Source organism: Vicugna pacos, chromosome 13 (assembly GCF_048564905.1).
Source record: "Vicugna pacos chromosome 13, VicPac4, whole genome shotgun sequence".
Taxonomy (NCBI): Eukaryota; Metazoa; Chordata; class Mammalia; order Artiodactyla; family Camelidae; genus Vicugna; species Vicugna pacos.
Window position 1 is genome coordinate 10,629,459 of NC_132999.1, and position 27,892 is coordinate 10,657,350.

General features: G+C 37.1%; 1 protein-coding gene and 3 non-coding genes across 7 annotated transcripts in view; 1 reads left to right on the forward strand and 3 right to left on the reverse strand.

Moving 5' to 3' along the window:
- The window catches only part of NEXN (nexilin F-actin binding protein), a 40,905-nt gene extending 16,248 nt beyond the window's left edge, over positions 1 to 24,657 (reverse strand). For 3 of the 4 annotated variants that reach the window (XM_072974148.1, XM_072974146.1, XM_072974147.1), the window contains exons 1-4: positions 24,390 to 24,657; positions 6,373 to 6,451; positions 4,489 to 4,567; positions 4,257 to 4,405 (exon numbers count right to left, since the gene is read on the reverse strand). In XM_072974148.1, coding sequence (XP_072830249.1) covers positions 4,257 to 4,405; positions 4,489 to 4,567; positions 6,373 to 6,451; positions 24,390 to 24,562 — 480 coding nt within the window. In that variant the 5' untranslated portion in view covers positions 24,563 to 24,657. Of the gene's footprint in view, positions 1 to 4,256; positions 4,406 to 4,488; positions 4,568 to 4,771; positions 4,964 to 6,372; positions 6,452 to 24,389 lie in introns of all 4 variants that reach the window. The other variant, XM_072974145.1, reaches the window with a different exon arrangement.
- On the reverse strand, positions 1,474 to 1,547 carry TRNAS-AGA (transfer RNA serine (anticodon AGA)). Its single transcript has one exon. It is a non-coding gene; the product is annotated as a tRNA-Ser (tRNA).
- Positions 10,386 to 10,492, reverse strand: LOC116282835 (U6 spliceosomal RNA). Its single transcript, XR_004192389.2, has one exon. It is a non-coding gene; the product is annotated as a U6 spliceosomal RNA (small nuclear RNA).
- On the forward strand, positions 16,047 to 16,118 carry TRNAG-ACC (transfer RNA glycine (anticodon ACC)). Its single transcript has one exon. It is a non-coding gene; the product is annotated as a tRNA-Gly (tRNA).
- Positions 24,658 to 27,892: the final 3,235 nt, after the last annotated feature.

The following is a 27,892-nucleotide window of genomic DNA, read 5'->3' on the forward strand; positions in this document are numbered from 1 at the left end:
TATAGTAAATTTTCAAAGTTGTGATTTATAGTAAATTTTCAAAGTTTCGAATTTTGGAAATATTTTTGTGTTGCTCCATGTTGGCCAATTATGTCCTTTTAAATTATGTCCTTTTAGAACCTTATACTAATTTTTGCATTTTGATACCAATATCAATATCTAGGGAACAAAATATTAAGAAAAAATTAAAATAAGGCCTACCTTTGTAATTCTGGAATTTGAATAATGGACCAAACTCTTACAACCTGGCTCTTAGCTTACAAGCAGCAGTTATTAATTAAATTATCAATTTAAACTGAGATACAGAAACATTTTTCCATTCTCCGTCTCTGCCACAGCAAAAGGAAAACCTATCATTAACAAATAATCATCATGACTGTATTTTACAATATAAATACATGGCAAAAATGTAACTGACACAATAATAAAGTGCAGTGAAAGGTACAGGCTTTCACGTTAGTCTTAATTGTTTGCTCTATATTTTGACCAGATCTACGTAGGAAAGGCCCTCATTCAAACGGCCGGAGCTCAATTTGTCCATTACTCAAAAGAAACATCATTAGGTTAGCCTGAGGGGCAGGCTGATGTACATAACAAAGTGAGAAATGACAGAAAAGTGATTTAAATAATGCAGTGTTTGAGATTGCAGGAAAAGGAAACATCAGCAATGCAAAAATGGGAGGAGTTAGAAAGTAAAAATTCAGATTGTTCATTGTTTTAACTTGACTCTTAACACCAATGAAAGGTCTGGAAGTACTCTGGTTCCTCACTCAGCCTCGGGGAACTCTGCTGTACTGAGGCTCATACTAGCAACTGGGCTGGCTGAGTCCCTGCTCTCTCATCATCCCACGTGTCTATATTCTGTCACAGAAGAAATAATACATTTTATCAAGATACCACATTTTTTGAAAAATAAATTATTCTGAATAAATCATTTATTAAAAATAAATCTATTTTATATTTCAGTAGTTTATTTTTAACAGTTTTGCTCAGAATGATTTGCTTTGTTACAGAACTATTACATAGATTTGCTGGGTAAATGGCAAAGGTTTTATAATGATACACTATGAAAAATTTGAATGAATCTATAATAAAATGATTATAAAATTATTTCCCTTCAAAAGAGTGCTAACAATTCCTCTAAAATCATGTTAATCTCTCAATAAAAAGTTCTAAGAGGTATGGTGCAAAGCCAGACATTGAAACTATAGGGAAGAATAATTCTAAAATTTTTAACCCCAAATTTCTTTTTCTTGCAGCTACAACCTTCTCAATTTTTATTCGCTTACAGTAGATCATATACTATATTTGAAGGAGTTTTTCTTTGGTTGGTTGCGTGTTTTTTGGTTCTGAGGGTTTTTTCCTTGCGGGTTTTTTTTTTTTTTTTTTGCTCATTTTAAACCATTATCAAAACAAAAAAAGAAATTGTTTTCCATTGGCTATTTTAATAAATTTTTTATCTTTATTTTTCAGAGGAGGTACTGGGGATTGAACCCAGGACCTCACGCATTCTAAGCATGCACTCTACCACTGAGCTATATCCATCCCCCTCCATCCAGTTTTAACAAATAGGGAAAAAGATGAATTTGTCTAAGTGGCCATGGTGTCAGTACACTCACAGAGAACTGAGATATTCCATTCAATTATAGTGTTAGCTTTCAGAAGCTACCATTGAAGAGCTGCTTCCAAACTATTTCTTTTGAGAAAACTCCTTTTGCTCCTTCCCAAATCAGCATCCTTTCTCCTCTTTCTTTTCAACATCTCAGTCCCCCACCTGTAACTTCTCTTTTTCTAAATTGACATATGTTAACCTTGCCCATAAAAGTATCCTCAAAGATAACCAGATTATACCAAATACAGATTCTCCCTCAAATTTTATTGGTCTTTTGACTCCAACATCGAGTATATGAAGTACACCTATTTTTAATTCATTATAATATCCTAGAACCTCAGAACTGCTAATTATCTTGAACGTTTCTCAGATACCCATCTAACTCAGGAATTACTTCTACAGCGTTCTTGAATATGGATTTGTACAAGAGGATTTTTCAAATAAATATAAAGCCTCTTCTTGATGACCTACATGATGCTTTACTTCTTATATTCAAAGATAGATTAAATTTTATTAGACTTAAGTGAAAAATGTTCTTACTTAGGTTTTAAAATTACTTTCCATATTTGCGAGATGAAATTACTATTAATAGTTTATTTTGCTCTACCTACATAGTCTCAAAGAATTTAATAGGCCAAAAATTCCATTAACCAAGTTTCTATGGCACTCTGCCATGTAGGGTTACTAAAAGAAACTGGGTTATTAAAGAAAGTGGTTCTGTCTCATGCTTAGATTTTGTTTCCATCTCTCTCAGTATCCTATGTCTTCATCATATTCAAATTTACCTCTTCAACACAGATATAGTTTCTCTTTGTGAAACCACTGCCTGCTTATTCAGTTCTTGCGGTTGTAGTGGGTCTTCAAATCTAGTGTAAAATCAGTGCTTTTTGGAAAAAGATAAGACTTAAAAGAAGTAGACTAACTCTATGTGCAAACCCACCATTTCCTGCCAAACACCATATATTTTAATATAATTTGATTAACTTATTTTATAATTTATATTATAAGTATAATTACAAATCACAGTGATAAGTTTTATATTTATAATATGTAACCTAAAATGTTCATTTATTATAATTGTATTCCCTTGTGAAATTTTGTTTCAAAATGAATACTGATCTTTGATGACTGGAGGTGACAGAGGTAAAGTATACCTTCTTTTCTTCAGATAAAGAGGTACAAAGTAATAAAATACAGGAAATTCCAATTCTTTCCTGTAATTCATCTGGCATGTGACATTATTTGCCACCATACAAAAGGCTATTTGTGCCACAGAAGTGGTTATTTGCAAAGTCAGGGTAAGTAAATTTCTTTGACGTGCAAATATGGCATATGCTTTGGCTCTTTGTCACTTTTTTTTTCCCAGAAAGGTAGTAGAAACGGAAAGAAGCACAGCAAACAGATTTAAGGCATTTCAAGAGTAGGCAAAAAAGAGCCAAGAAAAAAACAGTTTTTAAAGAGACAATAAACTGTGAAGACTATGTTAGAATAGTTATTAAAATATTGATAAGAGGAGGAGAAACTGAAACGGTTTCATGACATTTGATCTATATGTACTACTATTTAGGTGAAACACTTATTTACAGCCCACTTACTTTGTACCAGGCACTACTAAGTGGTTTGCATTTATTAACTCAGATAATCTTATACAAAACTCTGAGATAAACACCATTATTGTCTCATTAAGCCCAATACATTGATCAATGTAGACCAGGTTAAAGTGCATAAAGAATAAAACTGTCTTCTGTCATTTTTTTCAACTCTTTGAGTACAGATCATTTATAACATAAAATAAATATCGATACGTTAAAGAAATTTTTGTGACTTTGGGTCAGTTCTTTACTCAACAAAATGTAATTATGACTATTAAAATTTCAAATTTCTGTATCATTATAATCATTAATCATTTTGAGACATTAGCTTTTTCTGGAAATTAGATCAGATTCTTGAGTATTTTAAAATACTTACCAGCCTCTTAGTTCTCATTCTCTGAGATAAAATATATGAGGATTCTAAGCTCATTAAGAGATTATATAAAATCATAGTAATATGATGTTTTTCTCCAATTTGTCCTCTGTGGCTACGGGCCTCAGGAATGGCTATATTGAGGAAATGACTGTCACACATTTCCCCCTCTCCCCAACTTGCAAAAAAATTTAAGTGAGCTAATAATACCATTACTGAATAAAATGTGATTTTATTTGTTTCAAATTATTGATTAGGAAGATATCTGAATTATGCCCTAGTGTTTGGTTACAAGTATTTTATGATTGCTGTTCAAAGAGCAGTATTTTGTTACATGCTTGTGGATAGTTTGTGTATGAAATTGTCTTACAGCGTCATAAAATTCTCTAACGTGTCAAGAAAAATAAGGAATGTGGACAATATAAGGAATGTGAACAGAATAATAAGATGGTATATAACAAAAGCATCTCAGTATTCAACCTTGAAATAGGCACGTTCTGCCCTCATCCTTCTAGTCATTTGATATTAAATACTTGTGCTTATGACCTTATTTTCACGTTAGCTACTATTTAAGAGATTTCCTTTATATTAAAATGTTTTGATTAGGCAACATACTGATTAGTTTTACTCTGTACAATTGGTTGCTGAAGTAAATACCAACATAATATGCAGTCTATACCTGCTCGGCCCTTTTTGCTAATTCACGTTGTATCTTCCTTTTTTCTAACATATCCTGCTCAATCCGGCGTTTCCGTTCCTCCTCCGTTCTCTTCCTTTGTTCTTCTTGTCTTTGTTTCTCCATTTCAGCAAATTTACCTTTAACAGTTCCTAAGAACATATGAAACATGTTTGATATTTTGCTGTTTCCTTTTTTGCAATATTATTTATAATTTACCCCTCAAGTGTCTTACCTGTTAGCTTTGGGACATAAGCCTTTTCTACTTTTGAAGATCCCTCCTCCTCACCATCAGAAGCAAGCATTTCTTTAATCTAAATGGTTAAATAAATTAATATGAATATGTCCAAATTTTACACTAAATCGTATTATATGCAGAGTTTGAACTTAGCTTATAAACACAGAAAATATCTTAATTATAGTTAAAATAAAACTTGGTTAATGTGAATAATAAATAAAACGTAAATTTAAAAGATGAAGACAAATATTTACACAAGAATAAAATAAAATAAAATAACCTCCTGCTTTCTCCTGTTCCATTCTCTCTCTCTAATATATTGTTCTTTTCTTCTTTGCTTTTCGTCTCTAGATCTCCTTTGATTTCTTTCTTCCCTGGCCCTCTGCATGGCTTCAAACTTATCCTTTACATCACCCTTGCCAAGTTTTGGCACATAGGATTTTGGTACAGGTTTAGATGAAGAAAGCAGAATCTTCGTTAGAAGAAAATAAAGAGAAGAAAGTTAAAAAAAACAAGATAGAAAGAAATTAGATAAAGACAGATTAGACAAGCAATATAAGAAATATTTGTTGAAACAGAATATAGAAATGAGTTTGAAACCTTTATATCATCAGAATCTGATTACTTTCTAAAGTCTAAGCATGAAGGATGAAATTACAGAAAATGAGAATAAAAATTTTATTAATATATAGCAAAGAAGTCCCATTTTGTAGGTATGTTACACTGAAGCTGAAGGCTAGTAAAATATAAAAACTGATTACTGAACTCTAATTTAAAACAACCTGTATTTTATTGTCTTACTTCATTGTTAAAGATTCAGATTTTGCATTATTCGCTTAAAAGATACCAAGACTAATTTTAATAAATTAGATGAAGTTGAATGCAAAGCAAGAAGTTTAAGCCTCATTTACATAATGTTCTTGCTTGTCTCCATATCAAATATGAGCAAAACTGAAGGGTCTTTACTTCTCAGCTGTGGCTAAGGTGAGCCAGGGACTTCGCGCACAAGCAGGGATTTTTGTCATTACCACTGCTATACCGTCCACCTAGAACTTCTTTAAACTAGTATTAAAAACGTAACATAAGAATGCTATATCATTCCAAGTAGGATAAACTCTATGAGAAAAATATCCAAATGACAAAAGGGCTTTCCAAAGGAGGAGGAATCTACTAAAAGACTGGAGAAAAAAAATTTCCCTCCATTCTGAAACCAGGAAAGCAAAGTATTTTCATCTTTCTGAAAATTAAGCTGATCTCTAAAAGAAGTTTCAGTAAATAAAACTTCATCGCCTCAGAACACCAAATCCTTTCCCCCTAGTGATAAATTGTTTAATTAATCAGTGGCATACCCAGCCTGTATTTTATTTTCTACTTATCGTGTCATGGGCCATTTAAAGTATTTTAACGTTTATAATTTTGGGGTGTCAGCAACTGAACTCTTCTTACTACAACTCTCAGTAACTACAGCCAAGAACCAGACAAAGGCTAAGAGAAGCTTCACTGCAGCTGCTAAAAGAAGTGCCTAAGAAGGACCCTCACCTGAGAGAGGATTATTTCTTTCTCCTAGAAGTAGACGTCAAATCCAGTTTTTTTTTAAATGCTGAAAAAATAACTTCTAAGATTTACCAAGATATTAGAAGTCTACTCAAGATGCTAGCCATCACATCTACTTCATTATCAGTCACCAAATTTAATAATCATGTTTCCTAGATAAGAATCCAAATAAAAATACTGTGTCCAAGAGCAGCCTGTGAATTTTATCTCTTATGTTTTACATCTCGACACTGTTACTACCGTGTATGACCTTCCTGCCAAACAGCGGCCCTTTCAAAAGCATTTCTATGGTCAACCCTCCGATTCCCCCATATTTTTTTAACTTACCTCAGCCTTTTGGGAAATATCATTCATGTTTGCTCTATGTGGTCTTGGGATGATTATGAAGCTCTGTAATTTTCTGCACCTGAAAAAAATATATTAGTATTAAATAAGAATTTCTTAATTTTTAAATAGGCTATATATTTTTATAAAGAGAAATAGCACCTTAATTTCTCCTCAAAAACTACTGACATAATCCAGGCAGTTAATAAATTATGATAACGCTCAGCCCCTTTTTCTAAGAGTCAGGATACAGAAGGTACCATGTACATAGTGTTAAAAAATCCTTGTAAGTTTATGGCCCAAAGGAGCTTAGTGGACATACCAAGGGCCCTTGCAAAGAACCTGTATTCTGCAGTTGTTGGGTGTATTATTCTGTAACTATCAACCAGGTCAAGGTGGTTGATCATGTTATTTCTATGTCTTTACTGAAAAAAAAAGGTTTTGGCCTAGTTCCATCAGTCTTCAGTTATGTGCTATTTCTTCCTTTAATTCTGTCATCTTTGTTTCATGTCACTTCAAACTTTTAAAAATACATGTACATTATGATTATAATATCTTTTTTTTTGAATTGGCCCTTTCATCAGTGTGAAACTTCCCTCTTCTTATCTCATTGTCTTCAAGTTACCTGATACAAAAATAGCCACCACATCAAATTTCTTAAGTTTAGTTTGCATGGTATATAATTTTCTAGCCACTTATTTTCAACCTATCTATGCCTTTATATGTACAGTACATCTCTTGGACACAGCATATAATAGGATCCTGCTTTTTAAAAAAAATCAGTTCTGATAATATCTGTCTTTTAATTGCGGTGTTTAGTCCATTAACAGTTAATGTGATTACTTATGTGAATGGACTTAAGTCTATTTTTATTTGGTTTTTTTGTTGTTGTTGTTTTCCTATTTGTTTCTTGTTTGCCCCTCCTTTTTTTGATCCTCTATTACTCTTTTCCTGCCTACTTCTGTTTTAATTGAATAACTTTTAGAATTTTATTTTATCTATTGGCTTTAACAATTTTTTAAACAGCTTTACTGAGGTATAATAAGTATACAATAAACTATACTTTTTTAAAGTGCAAAATTTGGTAAGTTCTGACATGCCATGAACCCATGACACCATCACTACAATCAAGATATGAATATATACATTACCCCTAGAAGTTTTCTGAGACCTCCTTACCTCCCTTCTCTTCTTGCCTTTCCCACCTCCATCCCTAGGCAGATATGCTGTCACTGTAGATTAGTTTAAACTTTCTATAAATGGAATCATGTAGAATGTCCTATCTGTCTTTTTCCCCCTGTGTAATTACTTTGAGATTCATCCATGTTGTTGCATGTATCAACAGTTCATTTCTTTTTATCACTGAATATTACTCCATTGTATAAATATATGACAGTTTGTTAACCATTCATCTGTGGATGGACATTTAGGTTGTTTCCAGTTACTATTACAAACAAAGCTGCTATGAATATTCACGTACAAGTCTTTGTGAGGACATATGCTTTTTCAATTTCGTTGGCTAAATAAAGTATAATGGCTAGGCCTTAAGGTAAATGTATGTTTAATTTTTAAGAAACTGTCAAGCTGTTTTCTGAGTAGTTGTACCGTCTTATCTTCCCACCAATAGTGTATGAGTTATACTTTCTTTACATCTTCAACCACACTTGGTATGGTCTAATTTTAGACATTCTAAAAGTGTGTAGTGACATCATGTTATGGTTTTAATTAACATTCCCCTAATAACTAGTAATATTGAATATCTTTTCATATGTTTCTTTTCTATCTGTAAATATTCTTTGGTGGAAGTATCTGTTCAAATCTTTCACCCATTATATTACCTGGTTGTTTGTTTTCCCATTATTATGTTTGAGAGCACTTACACATTCTGGATACAAGACCTATATCAGATATATGAATAGCAAAGACTTTCTGTCAGTCTTTGGCTTGTCTTTTCATTTTCTTAACAGTGTCTTTTGAAGAGCAGAAGTTTGTCATTTTGATAAAGCCCATTTTATCAATTTTTTCTTTTATGGATTGTTTTTGGGGTTGTACTGTATTTATGTCAATAAAAAGCCCACAACAAACTTATCCTACAATTTCTTCTCCAAGTTTTGTAGTTTTAGGTTTTGCATTTAGGTCTTCAATCCATTTTGAGTTAATTTTTGTCTATGGTGCAATTTTTTTTTTCGCATATGGAAAAACAATTTTTCCAGGGCCATTTATTGAAAAAAGTATCCTTTCTCCACTGAAATGCTTTTGCACCCTTGTCAAAAATTAATTGACCATACATATGTGGGTCTATTTTTGGACCCTCCATTCTGTTCCATCAATCTATTTGTCTCTCTTGATGCCAATACCATACTGTTTGTTTTTAACTATAGTCACCACACCACAATCTTGATTGGTGTATTTTATAATAAGCCTTGAAAAGGGTAGTATAACTTTGACTCAGTTCTTTTTCAAAGTTGCTTTGGCTATTCTAAGGCTTTTGTATTCACGTACAAATTTTAGAATCAGATTGTCAATTTCTGTAAAAAGCCTGCTGAGATTTTGATTGGGATTGCAATGAAATCTGTAGATGGATTTGGGGAGAATTCACATCTTGATAATGTTGAGTCTTCTGATCTATGAAAACAGTGCATCTCTCAATTTAGTTACATCTTCTATAATTTTTTTTCTCAGAAATATTTTGTAGTTTTCAGTGTGCAGATCTTTGACATCTTCTGTGAGATTTATCCCTAAATAATTTCTTTTGTTGATGCTATGTAAATATGTTTTTAAAATTTCAACTGATGATTTTTTTGTTGCTAGTTTATAGAAATATAATTTATTTTTGTATTCTGATCCTATATGCTGCTACCCTGCTAAAGTAATTTATTACTTTATTGTAGATTCCATGAGATTTTCTACATAGACGATTATATCATCTGTGAACACAGTTCTAATTTTTACTTTCCAATCTGGATGTCTTTTGTTTCTGTTTCTGGCTTCATTGTACTAGCTAGACCCTGTAATACAATGTAAGATAGAAGCAGTGAGAGCAGACATCTTTGCCTTGTTCCTGATCTTAGGTGAACAATGTTCAGTCTTTCAACATTAAGTATGATTTTAGCTATAGACTTTTCTTAAATGCCCTATATCAGATTAAGTTATTTTCTATTCCTGTTGTGCTGGAGTAATTTCAGGAATAGATATTTGATTTAATACAATGCTTTTTCTGTGCCTGTTGAGATAATCATATGGTTTTTCTTTTTATTATGGTGAATTACATTAATTTATTTTCAAATGTTAAATCAACTTTATATTCCTAGGATAAACTTCATTTAGTCATGATGTATTATCCTTTTAACATGTTGATAATTCAATTTGATAAAATTTTGTTAAAAAGCTTTGCATCCATGTTTATAAGGCATATTGGTCTGTAATTTTATTTTCTTGTAATGTCTGCTTTTTTTTTAATTGAAGTATAGTCAGTTACAATGTGTCGATTTCTGGTGTACTGCATATTGTCCCAGCATGCATATATATTTACATATATTCATTTTCATATTCCTTTTTATCCAAGGTTATTACAAGATATTGAATATAGTTCCCTGTGCTATACAGAAGAAATTTGTTTTTATCTATTTTTACATGTACTGCGTTAATACAAATCTCAAGGTCTGCTTTTGTAATTGAAGTACAGTTGACTTACAATGCTGTGTTAGTTTCTGGTGTACAGCATAGTGATTCAGTTATACATATTTATATATATATTCTTTTTCAGATTCTTTTTCATTGTAGGTTATTACAAGATACTGAATATGGTTCCCTATGCTATACAGTAGCACCCTGTTTTTAATCTATTCTATATATAGCAGTTTGTATCTGCTCATCCCAAACTCCTAATTTATCCCTCCCTGCACTTTCCCCTTTGGTAACCGTAAGTTTGTTTTCTATGTCTGTGAGTCTCTTTCTGTTTTGTAAATTAGCTCATTTGTATTATTTTTTAAGATTTCACATATAAGTGATATCATAAACAGATGGAATGCTTCATAGATTTGCCTGTCACCCTCGCACAGGGGCCATGCCAACCTCCTCTGTACGGTTCCAGTTCTAGTGTATGTGTTGCCAAGGCAAGCACTTGTCATGTCTGCTTCTGCTAAGAGTAACACTGCCTGCATAGAATGAGTTGGGAAGTATTTCCTCCTCTTTAATGTTCTGTAAGAGTTCATGCAGAATTGGTATTATTTTTTCCTAACTTAAGTGTTTGCAAGAACTTCCCAGTGAAGCCATCTGGGGCTAAAGTTTTCTTTGTGGAAGAAGACAGTGCGATGGGAGTGGGATGGACATGGTTCCACGCAGTTTCTAACAGGGTCCTAACTTCTGTTGCTGAGTGGGTCTGCGGGTGCTCATTACACTATTAGCAATGATTACCTAATAAATGTAGGCCACGCGTGGATGAGAGTGTCATTAAGCAAAGCTGACGAGTAATCTAATTCTGTGTGCCTGAGACAAAAATAACAACTCTAGTCCTGTTCTCTTACCTGGGCCATTGTATCATACCTAGAGTTACCTATTAGATATTTCTTCTTGTATAACGAACCAAAACCTTCTCTTTATTCTCATAGCTTCTCAAACCTCAGAGTTATTTCTAGTTCATTCTTTTTCTATACCTCCTAAATTTTAACAGATTGTCAAGCTTTGTGAATGGTACTTTTAAATTTGTTCTTACATGTTGCTTCACTGTTTTCACAGCCCCCAAACTAATACAAGCCTGCATCACTTCACACTTTGATTAATACAATTTGATATCAATCAGACCTAAATCTAAATTCTAACTCTGTTGCTTCCTAATTAGGATTAGATGAGATAACATATGTGAAAAACTTAAGAATAATACCTGACATTAGTACATATCAATCATTTTGATTAATTTCATCATGTAGAGTCTCCCTCACCATAATTTTCCCTTTTTGGTAAAAACCTACATTTCTCTGTCAGTAAGCATATGTTAATATATTATTTGTGCAATTCCAAAGTGTAATACCAAAAGGTATGATGAGCAATCTCACATGGGATTATAGGAACTGATTATTTCAGCTGAATTAACTGGCCAGACAGAATTTCAGGAAGCCTTTTTTCCCTGGTGAAATGAAAGAAAGTTGTATGGCTTGGTAATATTGAAGAATTAGCCTGTTGAGAGTAGTCCCAGAAAATAAATGAATCAGCTAGCCCCTGTCATCTAATTTTTCTTAAAAATCTTCAAATTGTATCTTGACTTATCTATAGATTTAGAATAAAATAAGGTTGATTTTTAAATTTAGTATTAGTAAAGCCACTTAAAATAGTTTTTTAAATGTCATTTCAGTATTCTGAGCTTTCATTTTTAAAGTCTGTGAAAATCTGAACAGTACTAACTTCAACTTTTGGGGTTAAAATATAAGCAAGTTATCCTTTGCTGACAGTTTGCTCCGTTCTGCATTTTGAGGATAAAAAATTTATACCAAAAGAAGTTTATTAGCTTTTTGTATTATAGAATTGTTTTTTAAGGAATAGATTATAAACCAATAGGACCTATATCTCCTGCATAGTTTTACACTGAAGAAAAAATTTCAAAATCAATCAAATAAAGAATTGCAGGATTCCTTCACAGATAATTTTTTAAAGGCATGAATCTGCCTGGTAGAAACAAGAGTGTATTTCAGTTGCTAACTCAGTTGTCTTTCCGTGCTAAACCAGGGTTAAAGGTATGTATCTGACTATGGTTTATCAACTTTACAGGAAAGAACTCTGTTTCACAGTCACTGAATGTATTGTCTTATATAAACCCATTATCTCACTAACATATCCTTTGATCACAATATAAATAATTTATGATGATAATAACCCAAGCTAATGTTTATTGAGCCTTTACTACATGCCAGGTAATGAGCCAAGTGTTTAACAAGCATTATTTCATTTATTTCCCACAATAACCCTTTAAATACTATCATCAAATCCTCTCTCAAAAAACTTTCCAAGCCCAGAATTTTAAGATTTCTTAAAATATTAATATGAGAACAATGTCTTGGAGTTTATCTAACAGAATTTGAAACCTTATGTAAATTGTTACAGTTGGGAAAACCAAGCCTTAAAAAAGTCAAGTAACTTGCCAAAGAACATTCAATTAACGAGTGGTGGACCCAGGATAGAAGCAGGCAATGTGACTACTGAGTCTGCATTCTCACCCACTGTAATATGCTGATGCCAAGAAATCAGTACAACTGTTTTGTGTGGCGAGGTCGGGGAGAATAGCAACCAGCTTATAAGGTTTTACCTACTTGTGTAATCAACAGAGCTTTTAATCCAATTATTTGAGAACCACAATTCTGAGCAGCAGAAATATGCTGGAAGCTAAAAAGACATGATTAATAGTATTCTTTCCACTTAATGAATTTGTAATCTTTAGCTGGCAACTGGCAGTAGGACCTGGTGCTGGGTAAGGGAGAAATGAGCATTTTGCACAATGTGAGCAGTACAGAGTTTTTATTTAAGTCCTTTCTCTCCTTTTAAAGTGATACACGCTAGCAGTTATGCTCTTAGAATTCCTTGGAGTTAAGCAAAACAGAGTTAGGTTATTAAACGATTCTTAGGTACTGAATGAAATGCCCCTATCTCAGCTGACTGTGGTTTAGAATTCATTTAGTAAACTCATTCATGTGTGATAAAGTCAGGGACTGTTTGATTTTAAAGTGCCCAAGTCGGCGACATGCAAGCAGCACTCCTATTGTTGTTTCTAATGACAGTGAAGAATCAAGTAACAATATTCACATGTATATCCTTCTCTTGATTAAGGAGCACACTGATATATCTTATCATTCTACTAAACTGCCCAGAATACAGGCCTCTGAATTTCTTACCTAACAGAATTTAACAGTGTACTCCTAGGGTAACCAAATTCACTTTTATTTGTTTAGTGACTGAGAATTTTGGTTTTCTGAAGGCATTTTAAAGTATTAATTGACTCCAACAAAGTCATGACAAAGACTTTGAAATGCTTAAAAATTAGGTGAATGTCACACATTTTAGTGAATCTTAACACTAAACCATAAACCCATCCCATCAAGGAACTTCCTGTGGAATGGTGTCACAGACACTGAACTTTAGTCAAGGAATGGAGACATAATGCTCTCTAAACTGCAGCTAAAAGAATTTTCAGTTTCCTTAAACCCTGTTCTTTCTGTCTCCTGGTACCCTCTCTCCATCCTCACTCCTCAGTGCCCTAAGTAGGCATGCCCTTTCCCAGAAAGGCACAGTGACCTTCAGCTCTGCCAAAGCTACCCTCCTCTTACCTCAGCCATCTAGGGACCACACTGTGGACTAAGATGCTCAATATGTAAATGATCATAATTATATGTGGTGGAATGTGTATTATGAAATGAAAAATTCAGAACAAATGGCACATACAGGTTCAATTTTGTCACAACTTTTCGCAAATTCTCATACCAAAATTACAAACCTGTGTATATTTAAATTTGATAAAAGAGTCATACAAATATAATTTGAAGTCTCCCATAATATTCTGCTAGAACTTTTGACGCTTAAAGACCTTTGCAGAATTTGGAATTATAAATATATCTTAATGGTGCTTTCTCAGTTAATTGTCGATTTTTCAAGCACATTAAGACAATGATGGTGGAAGAAGTACTGGAGTTAGAACCAGAAAACTTGGATTAGGGTTTCTGTTTAGCTCATTTATTAGATGTACGGTCTTGGACAAGCCAGTTAACTTCTGTGAACTTCAGTTTTACAGGTAAGTTAGGCATAATAATGCTTTTCTCATTACAGTGCCAAATTAAATGGACAGTTACCGCCTTCTGAGCCTCATTTCTACACCTGATGGTCTCGGTTGCTCCTTCATTCTTTTCATCCTTCTCGCTTGTCTCCGTGACACCTTTTCTCTCCCTGTTCTTACGTGTGTCTGACCATTCCTTCTCTGCTCCTCTGATGGCTTCTTTGCCTCTTTCCACTTCTCAGGCGTTGTTGGCCCCCAGGTTTCAGTTTTTGCCTTTTTCTTCTCACTCTACATTTTTTCTTCAGTGATTTAAGACACTTTGGAAGTTTAAATGACCTCTGTAGTGTCATCTCTCTCCATACCTTCCTCATGCTCTGAAATACTGGCATAACTGCACCATATTCTCTTATAACTGCTACTCATCCTTTGGTTCTTAGATAAATTGTCATTTTTCTCCAGGAAGCCTTCCTTGTCTCCACAAGGCTGGGTTACTTCTCCTGTGTGTTTCCATAACACCCTCACGTTTACCCCAACTGTGGCATTTACTACAGTGCATGGTAATAAACTTCTCTCTTAACCACCTTTTACCAGAATGTGAGTGCTTTTTAAAAAAAATTTTTATTATAGTTGATTTACACTGTTGTATTAGTTTCTGGTGCAGAGCAAAGAGATTCAGTTATATACATTCTTTTTAATATTCTCTTCCACTATGGTTTATTACAGAACGTGAGCTCTTTGAGAGTAGAGACGGTATTTTGAACACCGCTGTACCCATAGTACTTAGCATATGCCTGGTATACAGAAGACATAATAACTGTTTATTGAATAAGTAAATTCTGCCAACTTCAAGAGGAGGCACTTTATAAACAGTTAAGTGTTGTCTGGATATAATGTATGACTATCATGAAGATCATAATTATGCAGGAATATGATATAAATAGAACACACCATTCATTACACAAACATTTATTAAGAATCTATGACGTGCCAGGCGCTCTGCCAAGCCCTGAGAAAGGCGGCACTGAGCAGACAGACACTCTGCTTATTCTCCTCCATTATTGTTAACAGTCTCTTGGCCAAAACTCTGAACTAAAGCCTTGGAACAGGATTTGTAACGGTTCGGTCTGCTTTGCTGTCTGCAGACACAGGTAAGGTTCTAAAATAAACCCTACCTGATACAGAATTAAAAGGCAGCATACACCACACCCACTTTCCAGCTAGACGCCTAAGGTCAATGACTTCCATTCTCGGTCCACATTTTGCACTTCTCTTCCTCCCACCCAGACTTTCATCGGTACATCTGGCAGACTTTGTGCTTTTTTCCCAGATTACAGAGGATTGATTCCTTTCCAGTGCCTAGCTCAATGCCTGTTAAATCATAAATTACAACTTAAAATAAATCCAAAAGCCATCATGGAAAGGTTTTCGACATCCATGTAGTAATCATCAAAATTGAGAAATCTAAAAGACCCCGTTCCTTTGACTCAACTTTCATTCCTTTAATAAACTGCCTACCACTACATTTTAAAATCTGCTATTGAACATTTACAAAAATTTCTCAAATTAATCTTTAGAAAACATACTCTCCAATTCTAAATGTCCATTCAATCTTTGATTTATTTTATCATCTCCACCCATGTGTATGCTTTATACATATATTATTAGTCAACACTTCACCTACGAGTCTATAAGCTCATCTGGAATTTGCTGCCCTATTTAGCACAGAGGTCCCAGGCCCTCCTTCAATTTCATACAACTATGCTTACTAGAAATACTCATATATATGTATTATTTATATGTATTATCATTTTGATTAGTAAACTTATAAAATGAGAAGGTATAAAATTCAAAGGACTCACTTTAACAGCCTTCTCTCCTTCAGAATATTGATAAACATTTTTGAATTATCAAAACTTTTCAGGGGGGTATAGCTCAGTGGTAGAGCATGTGCTTACCATGTACAAGGTCCTGGGTTCAATCCCCACTATGTCCATTAAAATTAATGAGTAAATAAATAAACCTAATTACCTCCCCCCAAACAAAAACAAACAAACAATAAATTAAAAATGTTGGGAAAAATCCTACTCTAGCTGCACCCACCACATTCTAGGCACCATGCCCCACATCCTCCTGTCCTCTCAGAAGTACACCCAGAATCAAAACCCGTAACTCTTGCCTTTTATTCTCTCTTGGGAAGACTTCAAAATAACCACTCAAAGAAAACTGTCAAGTTCTTATTTGACAAAGTCATTAATAAAATTGTTACATGTATCAATAAAATGTAGGGACTTTTTTAAAAGTTACAATACATCGGAGGAAAGACCTGGTATCTCTACACTAAATAAAGGAGAAAGGTGGAAACTAACAACTGAGTCCCTACTATGTGTCATACACTAGGTGGTTTGCATGTTACTTCATAGATTTAGAGATGATAAGTATGACAGAACTAAGAATAAATGGGAAATGAAGGAATTAGCTAAAATGAATAAATATGTATTTATTAATTAATTCAAGAAACATTTACTAAACACCTCTCTACACCATGCTAGACAGTGGAAGGCGCTACATATACAAAGACGAATAGGATAATATACCTCTTCTCGTGTTGCTCATAGACCACAGGGGTTAAAAGACAAATACCAAGAAAATATAATACAGCTTAAATTTTTAGATAGGAAAGATTTATTTTAGTAGCATCTGAAAATAGGTAAACACATATAAAAGTAAGCTCTGTGATGTTGAAGAAAAATGCCCCCACTGGAAGAACGGCGATGAAATAGAGGAGTGGTCCTCAAACTTTTTGAGCTCAGGGCCTAATGTCTGGACCTATTGTGGAGGAGACCAGAGAGCTTTTGTTTATATAAAGTTTATCTACAGATATTTAATGTATTGAATATTAAAACAGAATTTTCAAATATATACTTAAGTCATTTAAAATAACAATAACAAACCCATTATGAATCTATATAAACACACTTTATGAAAGACAACTATATTTTCCAAATTAAAAATAATTAGTGAGAAGACTGGTGTTGTGTTACATTTCTGCACATCTCTTTATTATCTCGCTTAATAAAAGACAGGTGTATTCTCATACCGGCTTCTGCATTCAAACTGTTGTGACTGATGTATGTAAAGAAAACATGGCCTCGCACAGATATGTAACTGGAAAAGGAAGAACTTCTTTGGTGCCTGAAGGCTCTTGGGGACTCCCAAGTATTCTAAAAGCACATTCTGAGATTTGCTGAATTATAGGAAAAAACATTCGATCAGATCATGTCAGTTCTCATTCTAAAAAGAAAGTAGTTAGACTGAGTGAATTTCCTCACAGTGTTTTAGAAGGCCAAATGAAGGCCAGTTTAACAACTTAATTCCTATACTCAGTACCCTAAATGTTAAAGGACTTTATATCTGGGCTCTCACAGATTTTTCTTAATCTAGTTTTAAGTTACTCTTCTTCTGTCCGAGCAGGCAGAGGCAGATGCAATGCCTTTAGCCACCTTCAGGGGGCAGCAACAACACAACAATCAGGCCTCACCGCACTTTCAAGGGTCTAAGATCTCAGGCGAGCCAGCTGAGTTGTTATCGAGAATAAGAGAAAACACTGACCAAAGGATCAGGCTGAAAATGTGGCTCCTCAACAAAAGCTTGGTCATCATTAAGGGATGACAAAGGGATTTGTTAATGTCATCCCAGCATATTAAGCATTCATGTTAAATGAAGACAACTAAGTAACCACCACAGGTGTCAGAGGGAATACTGCATTATTACCACAGCCTGTCCACGATTTATCAGAAAGACTGCATTTTTTCCAAATTTGACAGATTAGGTCAGTACTGACCACCTACTGTTTTTGTGAGGAGACCCTACTGTGTAACAGATGTTACGCCTGGCAATGGCACACCAAATACATGTGATAGCTTTTAAAACCAAGTAGCTTTGTTGGGAAAAACAAATGAGATTACAACTAATTACAATACGAAGTAGTAAATGCTATTACAGCAGTGCACATACAGGGCTATGGAAACGTGGAAAAGACTATGGTGGGGTTAAGGAGGGAGTTGGGACTAAGGCAGATTACACAGAGATAGACAGGGACATCTGATTTAGAGCTTGAAGGATAAGTAGGATTTCACAAAATAGAAAAGAGGGTAAGGGCATCCAGGCAAAAGAAGCGACATGAACAGGAACACGAGCGCCTGACAGCCCATTCCAAGTTTGGGGAGCTGTAAGTCGTCCAGAGAATCAATGGTAAAACCAGAAAGACAGACTAGGCACAGAATGGGAAGATTCCTAAATGCTATGTTGAGAAAAAGTTTAGACTTGATCCTGTAGTCAATGGGGAGACAGCAAAGGATGATTTTTCAAGCAGAAATGTGACTTAATGAGACATGTATTGTAGAAAGAAAAAAGAGACAGACTCTGATAGCAGTGCAGAAAACTGGAGTAAAATGAGGAAAGACCACAGGGAGGAGGACAAGCACAGCGATCCTGGCAAGAGAAGTACAGGCCTGAATTAAGACAGCAGCACGAGGAATGAAAAGTTGGAAAAGACATTTCAGAAGTGGAATTGACAAGACATGGTGGCCCATTCATTCACTTATTTAACAAGTATTTATTCAACTACTACTATATGCCAGGGACAACCCTAGGCTGTGGAGACAGAAAAGTGAACAAAAAGACAAAGTCCCTCCAGGGAACTCACACTGTAGGAGAGACATTATTGCAAGAACTTTGATCAGTTAGATTTGGAGGATGGAGGTGAGGAGAGGAATACCATCAAGACTTAGCTCAAGGCTTTTAGTTTGAGCTAAACTGAGTGGACCGGGGTACCATTAAAAGCATGCTTAAGGAGTCAGAATATTAGTTCAGTTTTGAACAGGTTTTACTGCCTGTCAGATTACGTTTGGGGTCTGGTTATACTCTGCTAAGAATTATGGATTTTTACAGCTCATTAGCTAAGGACCTTAAAGATCATTTAGTCCAACCCCTTTATTTACCATATGAAAAAAGGGAGGTTCAAAAAGATTCAGTGACCGCTCCAAGGCTGCAGGCTGCTCAGGAGGAGAACAAGGAACTAGACTCCAGGCTTCTTGACTTCTAGTCAGCTACTCACTTCACTCTATCATTCTCCATTTTTACCTAAAAGAGTACATATGTATACATACATTTATGTGTGCGTGTGTGTGTGTACGTGTATATGTGTGTGTACACAAACACAATATACCCAATGGTAATAGTAATACTAATATTGGTAGCAGCGGGCATAGCAATTAATGAGATAGGCTTCAGAAGTTTTTGAAAATGACTTAACGGCCTGATAAAATACGTTAGTGTATACTTTTGAGCTGTTATAGAATAATTTTCAGGTTGAACGTTAAGGTATAAACCTCAAGCTGTGAGACAACACGTAAGTCTTCTAGTGGAATATAGTACCAAGTAAGACAGATCATCTTAAAATACGCACACTAATGTTTCTGTTCCAGAATTGCATTGGACCTATGTTTGGTCTCTACATTTTCTAAATTTCATTACTTTACTTGACATTTTTTGGATTTGCAATTAAAATATTTCGAGAGAGCAAATAATGCAGGAATCAAGAAAAGAATTTTAAATTACAACTCTCTCATTTACAGTAGCTGTTTCACTGTGTTAATGTATCATCTCCTCTCTCAAGGAGAAAAGAATTGTCAAGAAAATAACAGTTTTAAATCAGTATTCATTAAACTCAAGTAAATTCTTTGTCTCAACTTTTAAGGTTTTTAGACAAAACATTGAACTATATGCTACAAGTAATGTTAAAACCCACCTCTTTACAGTCTTTGGAACAAACAACATTGTTTTGAGCTTCATAAAGTGTGAGCCTACACTTTCATCATTTTTCACTTGCACAAGAAATACAAACTCACATATAATGTAACTTTATAACATTTAATGAAGCTTGAAATTTACACTTTAAACATTATATTATAAAACATCATAAACCCCATCACAACTCAAAAATGTGAAATTAGATCCTATTTTACCTATTTGAAATAATGAGATTTTTTTTCTCATACCGATACACAATTCCTCACTGATAACTAAGAATCTTATTTTCAACCTGCTTTGACATTCTTTTGTATGAATAATATATAATACCTTGCACTCCTATGACTGTATGTGTTACTTTTCAAAGAGCATTCATCATACTATGAGCCCCTGAAAGGTAAGCAGTGTGCTCTCCTGGGTTTTTATCTTCAGTGTCTCACACAACAACTAGGACACAGTACAAACTCAATTCATAGTTAAGCGAGTGGATGAATTATTAGGATAGCAGGAGACAGCAGGAAAACTGACCCAAAATCAGCCCAAATAAAACTTTTATGACTGATATCTCCAAAAGGAGGACTAACGAAGAGGATGCATGATGAATGAACAAACAAATAAAATTATGGAAAGTAAAATAAAGTGGAGTGAGTTTACATTATATATGATGAAAAACCAGAAACTTGGGCTGCAGGATGTTGGCTTCCCAAGCAAATGAATGTGGTAATTTCTGGAGGAGATTGGGCCTCCTTACCCTCTCTTCAAGTGGAAGATGGCCTTTCATTGAAGGACACAGCTGGGAATGGGAAGACCCATGGCTCTGGCTCCAAACAAGTGGGTGGGGTGGTGAGACGGAAGAACAGTATGTAGTTAACTCTGCTTTATGGCCAATGTCTAGGGGCTCCAAAAACTCTCTCTAAGATGGGGAAGGAGTAGGATTGTTTCAGAGTTCCTAGGAAAGCCTTCTTTCCCAGAAATATCTCCCCTATGCTTTCTAAATTTCTACCAGTTAAAATATTTTGTTTAAGTTAACAATACATGGTTCCTTTCAGTTCAACTGACACCAGCAATTTGTGTCAATGAATGTTAACCTCTCCTTCCCATTCCCATGATCACATTATTTAAGAGAATGATTACTAACCAAAATGCATCTGCATCACTTAAAGTCCAGGTTCCTAATGCCAAGTCCAGCAGACTTCCCATCATATCACGGCTTCAGACTTGCCCTAATACTTAGATCAGGAGCCTGCAGAGTCAAGTGTCTAGGGTTAGGAAATGTAAGCCGAGGTTATGTAGTATAATTGACAGGTAATGTGAAGGAGTGATGGCTAATTGGAAAACCATAGGGAATGGTGGAGACTATGTCAAAAGGAGAGCATGTGCCCTGTCTGAGGAGGGAGCCACAGCTTCGTTCAGGGTTTCTTGCTGTGCAGAAATGTGGACCCAGTTTTGCCCAGATCTTCCAACTTTTCAAGGGAGGCTGAAAATTCACATTTTAATATAAGATATACCAATTTTTAAGCATGTCTGTGGCTGGAAGTGGCTTTTGGGCTGCCAATTTGTGGCCTCTGATCTAAATGAACAAGCAGCATTAAGAAAAAGCAAAGAGACAAAGGGGAGGCCAGACAGAGGCAGGCAGTCAAAGGGGAGGAAAGGGCAGGGAGGAGGCACAGAAAGGAAGGTGGAAGTCAGATTTCACCAACCTCAGGACCCGGCCTAGGGAGCCCCAATCTACCTGTCTTCTAGTCTGAGAGCAAAAAAGAAGAGATGACAAAAGGGAAAAAAGGAAGGGGGGGGGAGAGCAGCAACTACTGAACACTTACTAGACGGCAGATACTGCATTCAAGTCCTTCGCACGCGTACTCGCTCTGAGATGTGGCAATGCGAGAAACAAAACTCCATGCAAAGGGAAAAGAGGAAACTATATCAAAACACTAACAGCACATGTATCAGACGATGGGCGCCCCCTTACCGTTCTCTGTATTTTTTAACCATAAATATAATACGGTTGTATTAACTTTATAGTAAAAAACAAACCTGACTGAAAGTTAAATAAGTTGGATTTCTGGAGTGTAAAAAATACACTAGCATCAGTCAAGCCACTCTATGCACTGAGTATTTAAACAGAAAAAGAAAAGATAACAATTCCAAGTGTATGTAACTAATGTGTAATTTTATAATTATAAAGCCAGAGGAGAACAGGCAAGAAGCTACACAGGTGCTATAAACCGCAGATTGGTTACATAAGGAAAGAAATAGGTGAAATTGTTAAGAATGCTGCAGGTCATTTTCCTTCTAAATTATAAAGTAGACTACTAAGATGTGTGTGTGTGTGCGCGTGTGCGTGCGTGTGGCCTACACACCACACAATGTACTGAGTCCTCTCTTCCATAAAAACTTTTAGACATCTGCCCATCTGTTACATATTCTTCTACGTTTACTACATAGTTTTCTTTCTTTTAAGCATGTATTTTTATGTAATCAATACTTTTATTTGCCTTTAGGGTGTTTCAGAGATAACAGGAGGTTTCATTGTTCTTAAGTGAAATAGTATTTCATTTCAGGCCACTTGGGTTCTAAGCAATCTAAAACCCCAATTAATCTCTTCCAAATATACATACTCAGTTTTCATTTTGTTCACAAATGAAACCCTAACCTAAATACTTCAAGTGTAATTTCTGGGGAAAAATACTGTTCAAAAATCTAGATAAGACATTCCTTTGTTGATGCTAAATATAGTCATCTCAAGATGACATACATTTTGACAATGATCAGTCTTACATATCAAAATTTCAAAAATAGCACAAATTCCATTTTAAGGTGAGCAGGCAGGAAAAATTGCTATTCACTACATTGTAGCTTAAAATGGATCTAAAAGTGTGACTCTTCCATTAAAACTGAATACATCAATACTGTATCAAGGGAAACTGGATTTAAAAGAATTTTGTTGCAGTTTTTGTTTAGGGATCTTTAAGGGAGCTGTTGCAGAAGAAATACAGAATTGCCCACATTTTTCTTTAAATTATTCCAGTGAAATACATAAAATATCTTCAGAAATAGGGGGCTAATAGCTGTGAGAAATAATCTTAATTAACTGCATTTATCGAAGTTCATTTATACTAAATATACCTCCTCAAAATCGCTGTCTCTCAATTTGATTAACCATGCATTTTTCCACCTACCGCATCTCAAAACTCAAAAAAATTTCAGAGATTTGTGTGTATTCTGAGTTTTCTTATGGCAGCTTTTAACCTGTAAAAGGATTAGGGGGGAAATAATGTGGTTCACTCAATAACGGGTGACTAAGATGGTATAAATACTGAAGTTTATTTTATCATACCACGCAGCACATAGCTATGTTGTGACTGGAAGGCCAATGGGCCCATACATGAATTCATTAGCAAAATGTAGCTGATGAATGATGCTCTGCTTGCTTTGCTCATGGAACTAATTTCTTTCTTATTACAGCTTACTTCTTTCCTCTACCTGCCTCTTTCCCAAGGACAGACATTTTGTTAGGACATATCCTTATGCTATTTTTATCTCGTTCTCATTCTGTCCCCTCTGTCTCTCTCTCCCTCCCTCTCCCCCCTCTGCACCCCCCTTTCCAACTCTCTTTGTTCACATTATGGACCTAAAATAAATATGAAATGAAGGTCTTGAAGCCATTGCAATAATCTACTAACCTCTAAACTTAGTTATTTTCTTCACAAATGCCATCAGTAATACATTTTTAGCATTTGTAGAGCGTTTCACGGTTTACAAACAGCTGGAATGGCTCGGCGTTTTCAAAAAGCACATAGACAAGGGAGGTCTCAGGAGGTGACTACATTATTCACTCCAACTTCCAGCTCTAGCTGCACAACTCCCAACATCCTACCTCGGACAGAACCGTGAAAAAATAGTTGGGAGGGAGGGGGTAGATGATGGGCTGTTAAATCACATTTCACTCCCCAGCCTCCGCAGGGGCAGATCAGGACCGATTTCTCTTAAAAACAACAGGAACTGCTGGCGGAGACGGAGACCGCGCCGGGGGCGCGCGGGGGGCAGGACACGGCCCTTCACCTGCCCGCACCCCTGGGACAGAGCAAGCGGACTGGCACCCTCTCCGCTCCGGGAGGGCGCATTCCCTGCAGGACTGAGAAGGCTCCCGAAACTCCAGGCAGGGCGCCAGCCGAGCTGAAGCCGCGGAGCCGGGCAAGGGAAGAGCGGCCAGACGCCCGAGGCCGGCGGACGCGGAGGCACAGCCAGGATGACCCCGTCCGCCCTCCGCCGAGCCCGCGGGACGCGGCGCCGAGGGCCGGCTCGCTCGCGCCGGGGACCGGCGCGTCGCCGCAGCTGGATGGAGCCCGGCCGGGAGCCCGGCCGTGTCCCCGCAGCCCCCTGCCCGCCGCCCCGGGGAGCCGACCGCTCCGGCTCGGCCGCGCCCACCCCACGGCCCCCCGACTCCTCTCACCCGCCTGGAGCCTGCGACGAGCGAGGTCCTGGGTGCGCGCGGGGAGGCTGTGCGCGCCCGGCGCCTGGGTGTGGGCAGGGGTCTGAGCGCTCCGGCCGCCGCCGCCGCCGCCGCCGCTCCAGCCGCCACGAGCCCTCTGGCCGCCGCCGCCGTCTCCAGCAGCAAGTTTCCATAAAAGTCCTGGTGCGCAGCCTGTTCCCGCATTCCGGGCGGGCCCAGCGCCGGCTGCAGCTGTTCCAAAACACAAGGCCAGTTCCCCCAACCCCCCGCCTCCGCCGGAGCGCCCGGAGAGGGGTGGAGAGTCGAGGAGGAAGGCGGACGAGGGGGGCGGTGGCGGCCAACTTTCCGCCAGACCTGCCCGTCGCCCTGGGTCGGCTCGGGGTCCCTGAGCTTCCCCCTCCCCTCGGGTCTGCCTCCAGCTCCGGCGGGGTCCGAGGAAAGGAGGCTGCCTCGCCTGCGGGAAGCGAGAGATCCTGGAGTGGGATGCATAAAGCGGCTGCAGCTGCCTCCCCCTACCCACCGCCGGTCTGCGCCGGGCCCACCTCTCAGCCACTCTACAGGTCCCGGTTTCTAAGAAGCCGAGCCACTACCTTCACCCAAACCGTTGACTCTTGGCCAACCTTACGTTTATTGCTAAGAGCAGAGGACAGCCGACGGGAGACCGCTTCATCCGTCTGTTGCTCTCGGTTACTTGGTTCTGGTTTAACTCCAAAGAGGGTGGTTGATAGAGAAAAGTGGAGGATACAGAGGAGAAAAGGAGGTGGGGAAGGAGGAGACATTTTTTTAAATAATATTTATATAACCTTCCAATTTTCCTTAATTGAAGGCAAATCATCTCTGGTCTTTCTAAACCTACATTAAGGCATCTTGCGAATACAACCTGCCTAGGCCCATCAGACAACCTATATTAAAACCTGAAATACTCATCCAGAGGGGACATTTTCCTGGTCGGGGAAGATCTTCAGTTGTTCACTGCATGCATAAGATAAATACAAATTTAATTAATGAATAAGGGAATTAGCAAAATTGAGCTACCACCCACAGATAAACCACGGACGACCACCTTCAACTTCCAGCCCTGGGTGGACAGTGGTGCTCAGGTTGTATTTTCAGAGATATTGGAAGGCCTTCTGGTCTTAACCATGTAACCTTCCTTCTCCACCCCATCCCCATGCACTATCTACTCAGGATGGGAATTCTTTTAAGAGGTAAAAGTCCTTCATTCTTCAAAGTTCTAGATTGGTAATTAAAACAGCTGTTTCAGCTTCTCTAATACAGATAGTGATGGATGGCCTGGATGATCTGGCTCACTCCCTTGCTCCCTTCAATACCATCACCTTGACCTTCTTCAGTTTACGGAATTTTCCACGGTCATTCCGGCTGCAGGGCCTTTGCACAAGCTGTCCCCTCCGCATAAAATTCTCTTTCCCCTAACTCTTCACCTAACTTCAACATATGCTTTTGCTGTCCACTTATGTGTTGCTTTCTCAGAGAAGCCTTCCTTTCACCCCAGTCTCTCTTGGTCCTCCCTGTGATAAATTCTCATTCCACCCATTTCCTCCCTACATTTATCAATTTATAATTATACATTTATTCTTATGACTTAAAGAAGTGAGTAGAGGCTCTCTTAACTGATTTCTACTCGACAGTTTCACCAGATACAACAAATATCTCCATTCTTCCTACTTAACTCTGAAAGTTACCCACAGCATGCAACACCTACTTCTGTCCTCAATTCATCATTCATTCATTCAACAAATATTCATTTCTAGACACTGAGTGCTATACAGCCATCACAAAACAAAAAGCCCTGCCACCATGAGACATACGTTTGAGTAGAAGAGGCCGGACAATAAGCAAATAAATGAACTAGCAGTACTTAGTGATCAGCAGTATAGATAAACCAGAGCAGAAAAGTAGGAAATGCCGGAAATGGAGTGCGTGGCTGTTGTGCTTTCAGGTAGAATTTAAAGTCTTATATGAGTAAAAGTCTTGAGGAAAGTGATGCAGTGAGCCATGGAAATATCTGGAGATGCATGCACATATGAGCTCTGGAAATTCCTGGGGCTGTGTGGGAGAAGAGTGGTACAGGAGGAGGTACAAAGGCCCCAAGAAGGTCCCTGTCTGACATGTTCTAGGAAGCGCAGGCAAAGGGGAAAGGAATATGAAGTGGACTGGGGCAGAAGGCTGACTGTGAGGAACCTTTTCGTACATTGTAAGGACTTTGGCTTTTACTCTTGAATATGATGGATGGCCGCTGGTGGATTCTGAACAAAGCAGGACATGATGTGACATATTTTTAACGTGTTCACTCTGGCTGTTGTGCTGCAAACGCACTAAATGAAGCAGGGAGACCAGTTAGGAGGCTTCCAAAATAATCAGGATGACAGGTTATGGGAGTTTGGGCCAAGGTGATAGCTCTGAAGTAGTGAGAAATGCTTAGCACATTTTTTTTTATTAGTACACTTTTTTTTTAAAGTAGAACTGCTAGGATTCTGGTTACAGACTACATGTGAGATATGAGGAAAAGAAGTTTTTGGTCTGAGGAACTGGAAAATGGAGTTGTCATTCACTGGGATGAGAAAGTCTGGAGGGAGAAGGTTTGGGCAGGTGTGGTCAGGAGCTCCGTTTTAGACATACTAAATTTGAGAAGACTATGAGAAATCCACGAGTTGCCAATTTGTGCAAATATTCCTTGTGTATTTATCATGAATCAATTGTTCTCAAACTTGTATATCAGTTGTATGTTATTGAAATGACATAAACATTACAAAAAGGAAGAAATACAAAAGCAAAAATAGTTTTTAGAAAATCTACACTGAATGCTTTGAAGAGTTGATAAAGGCAAATAGCTTATAAAAATTACCACTAAGCTAGGTGTAGGGAAGACAAATGTGAAAGAGTGGGTAGAAAATTATGAAACCCTACAGGGATTTGGCACTCATTGCTTTTCATATACATTTTTTCTCCTTCAAAAGTAAGGGAAATTGGAAATCTCAGATGACTGTTTAGAGGTATAGTTTATGCAAAAAAGATCTCAGAATAGGGAGTAGATCCAGACTCCAAGTAGACCTTTACCCCACATCAAAAGATTGGCCAAAGAATGTGCATGAATTCATTTAAAATTAAAATGTCTATATTATCTATGTTCAATTTATTATGATTCCCTGCTGTGATATCCAGCCACCAAGATGACCCCAAATGATCCCACCTCTTGGTATTTCTGCCCTTGCGTAATCTCCTCCCCATTGTGTCAAGGTTGGTCTGTGTGACTAAGAGAATATGGCACAAGTGATGGTATGTCCCTTTCAAGTCTAGGTTATAAAATATACTGTGTCTTTTGCCTTGATGTCTCTCAGACTGCTCACTTTGGGGGAAGCCAGCTGCCATGTTCTAAGTACTCAGGCAGCTCTGTTAGGAGGCCCACGTGGCAAGGACCTAAAGCCCCTGACAGAACCGTGTGAGTGAGCAAATCTTGGAAGCAAATCTTCCAGCCCGAGTCA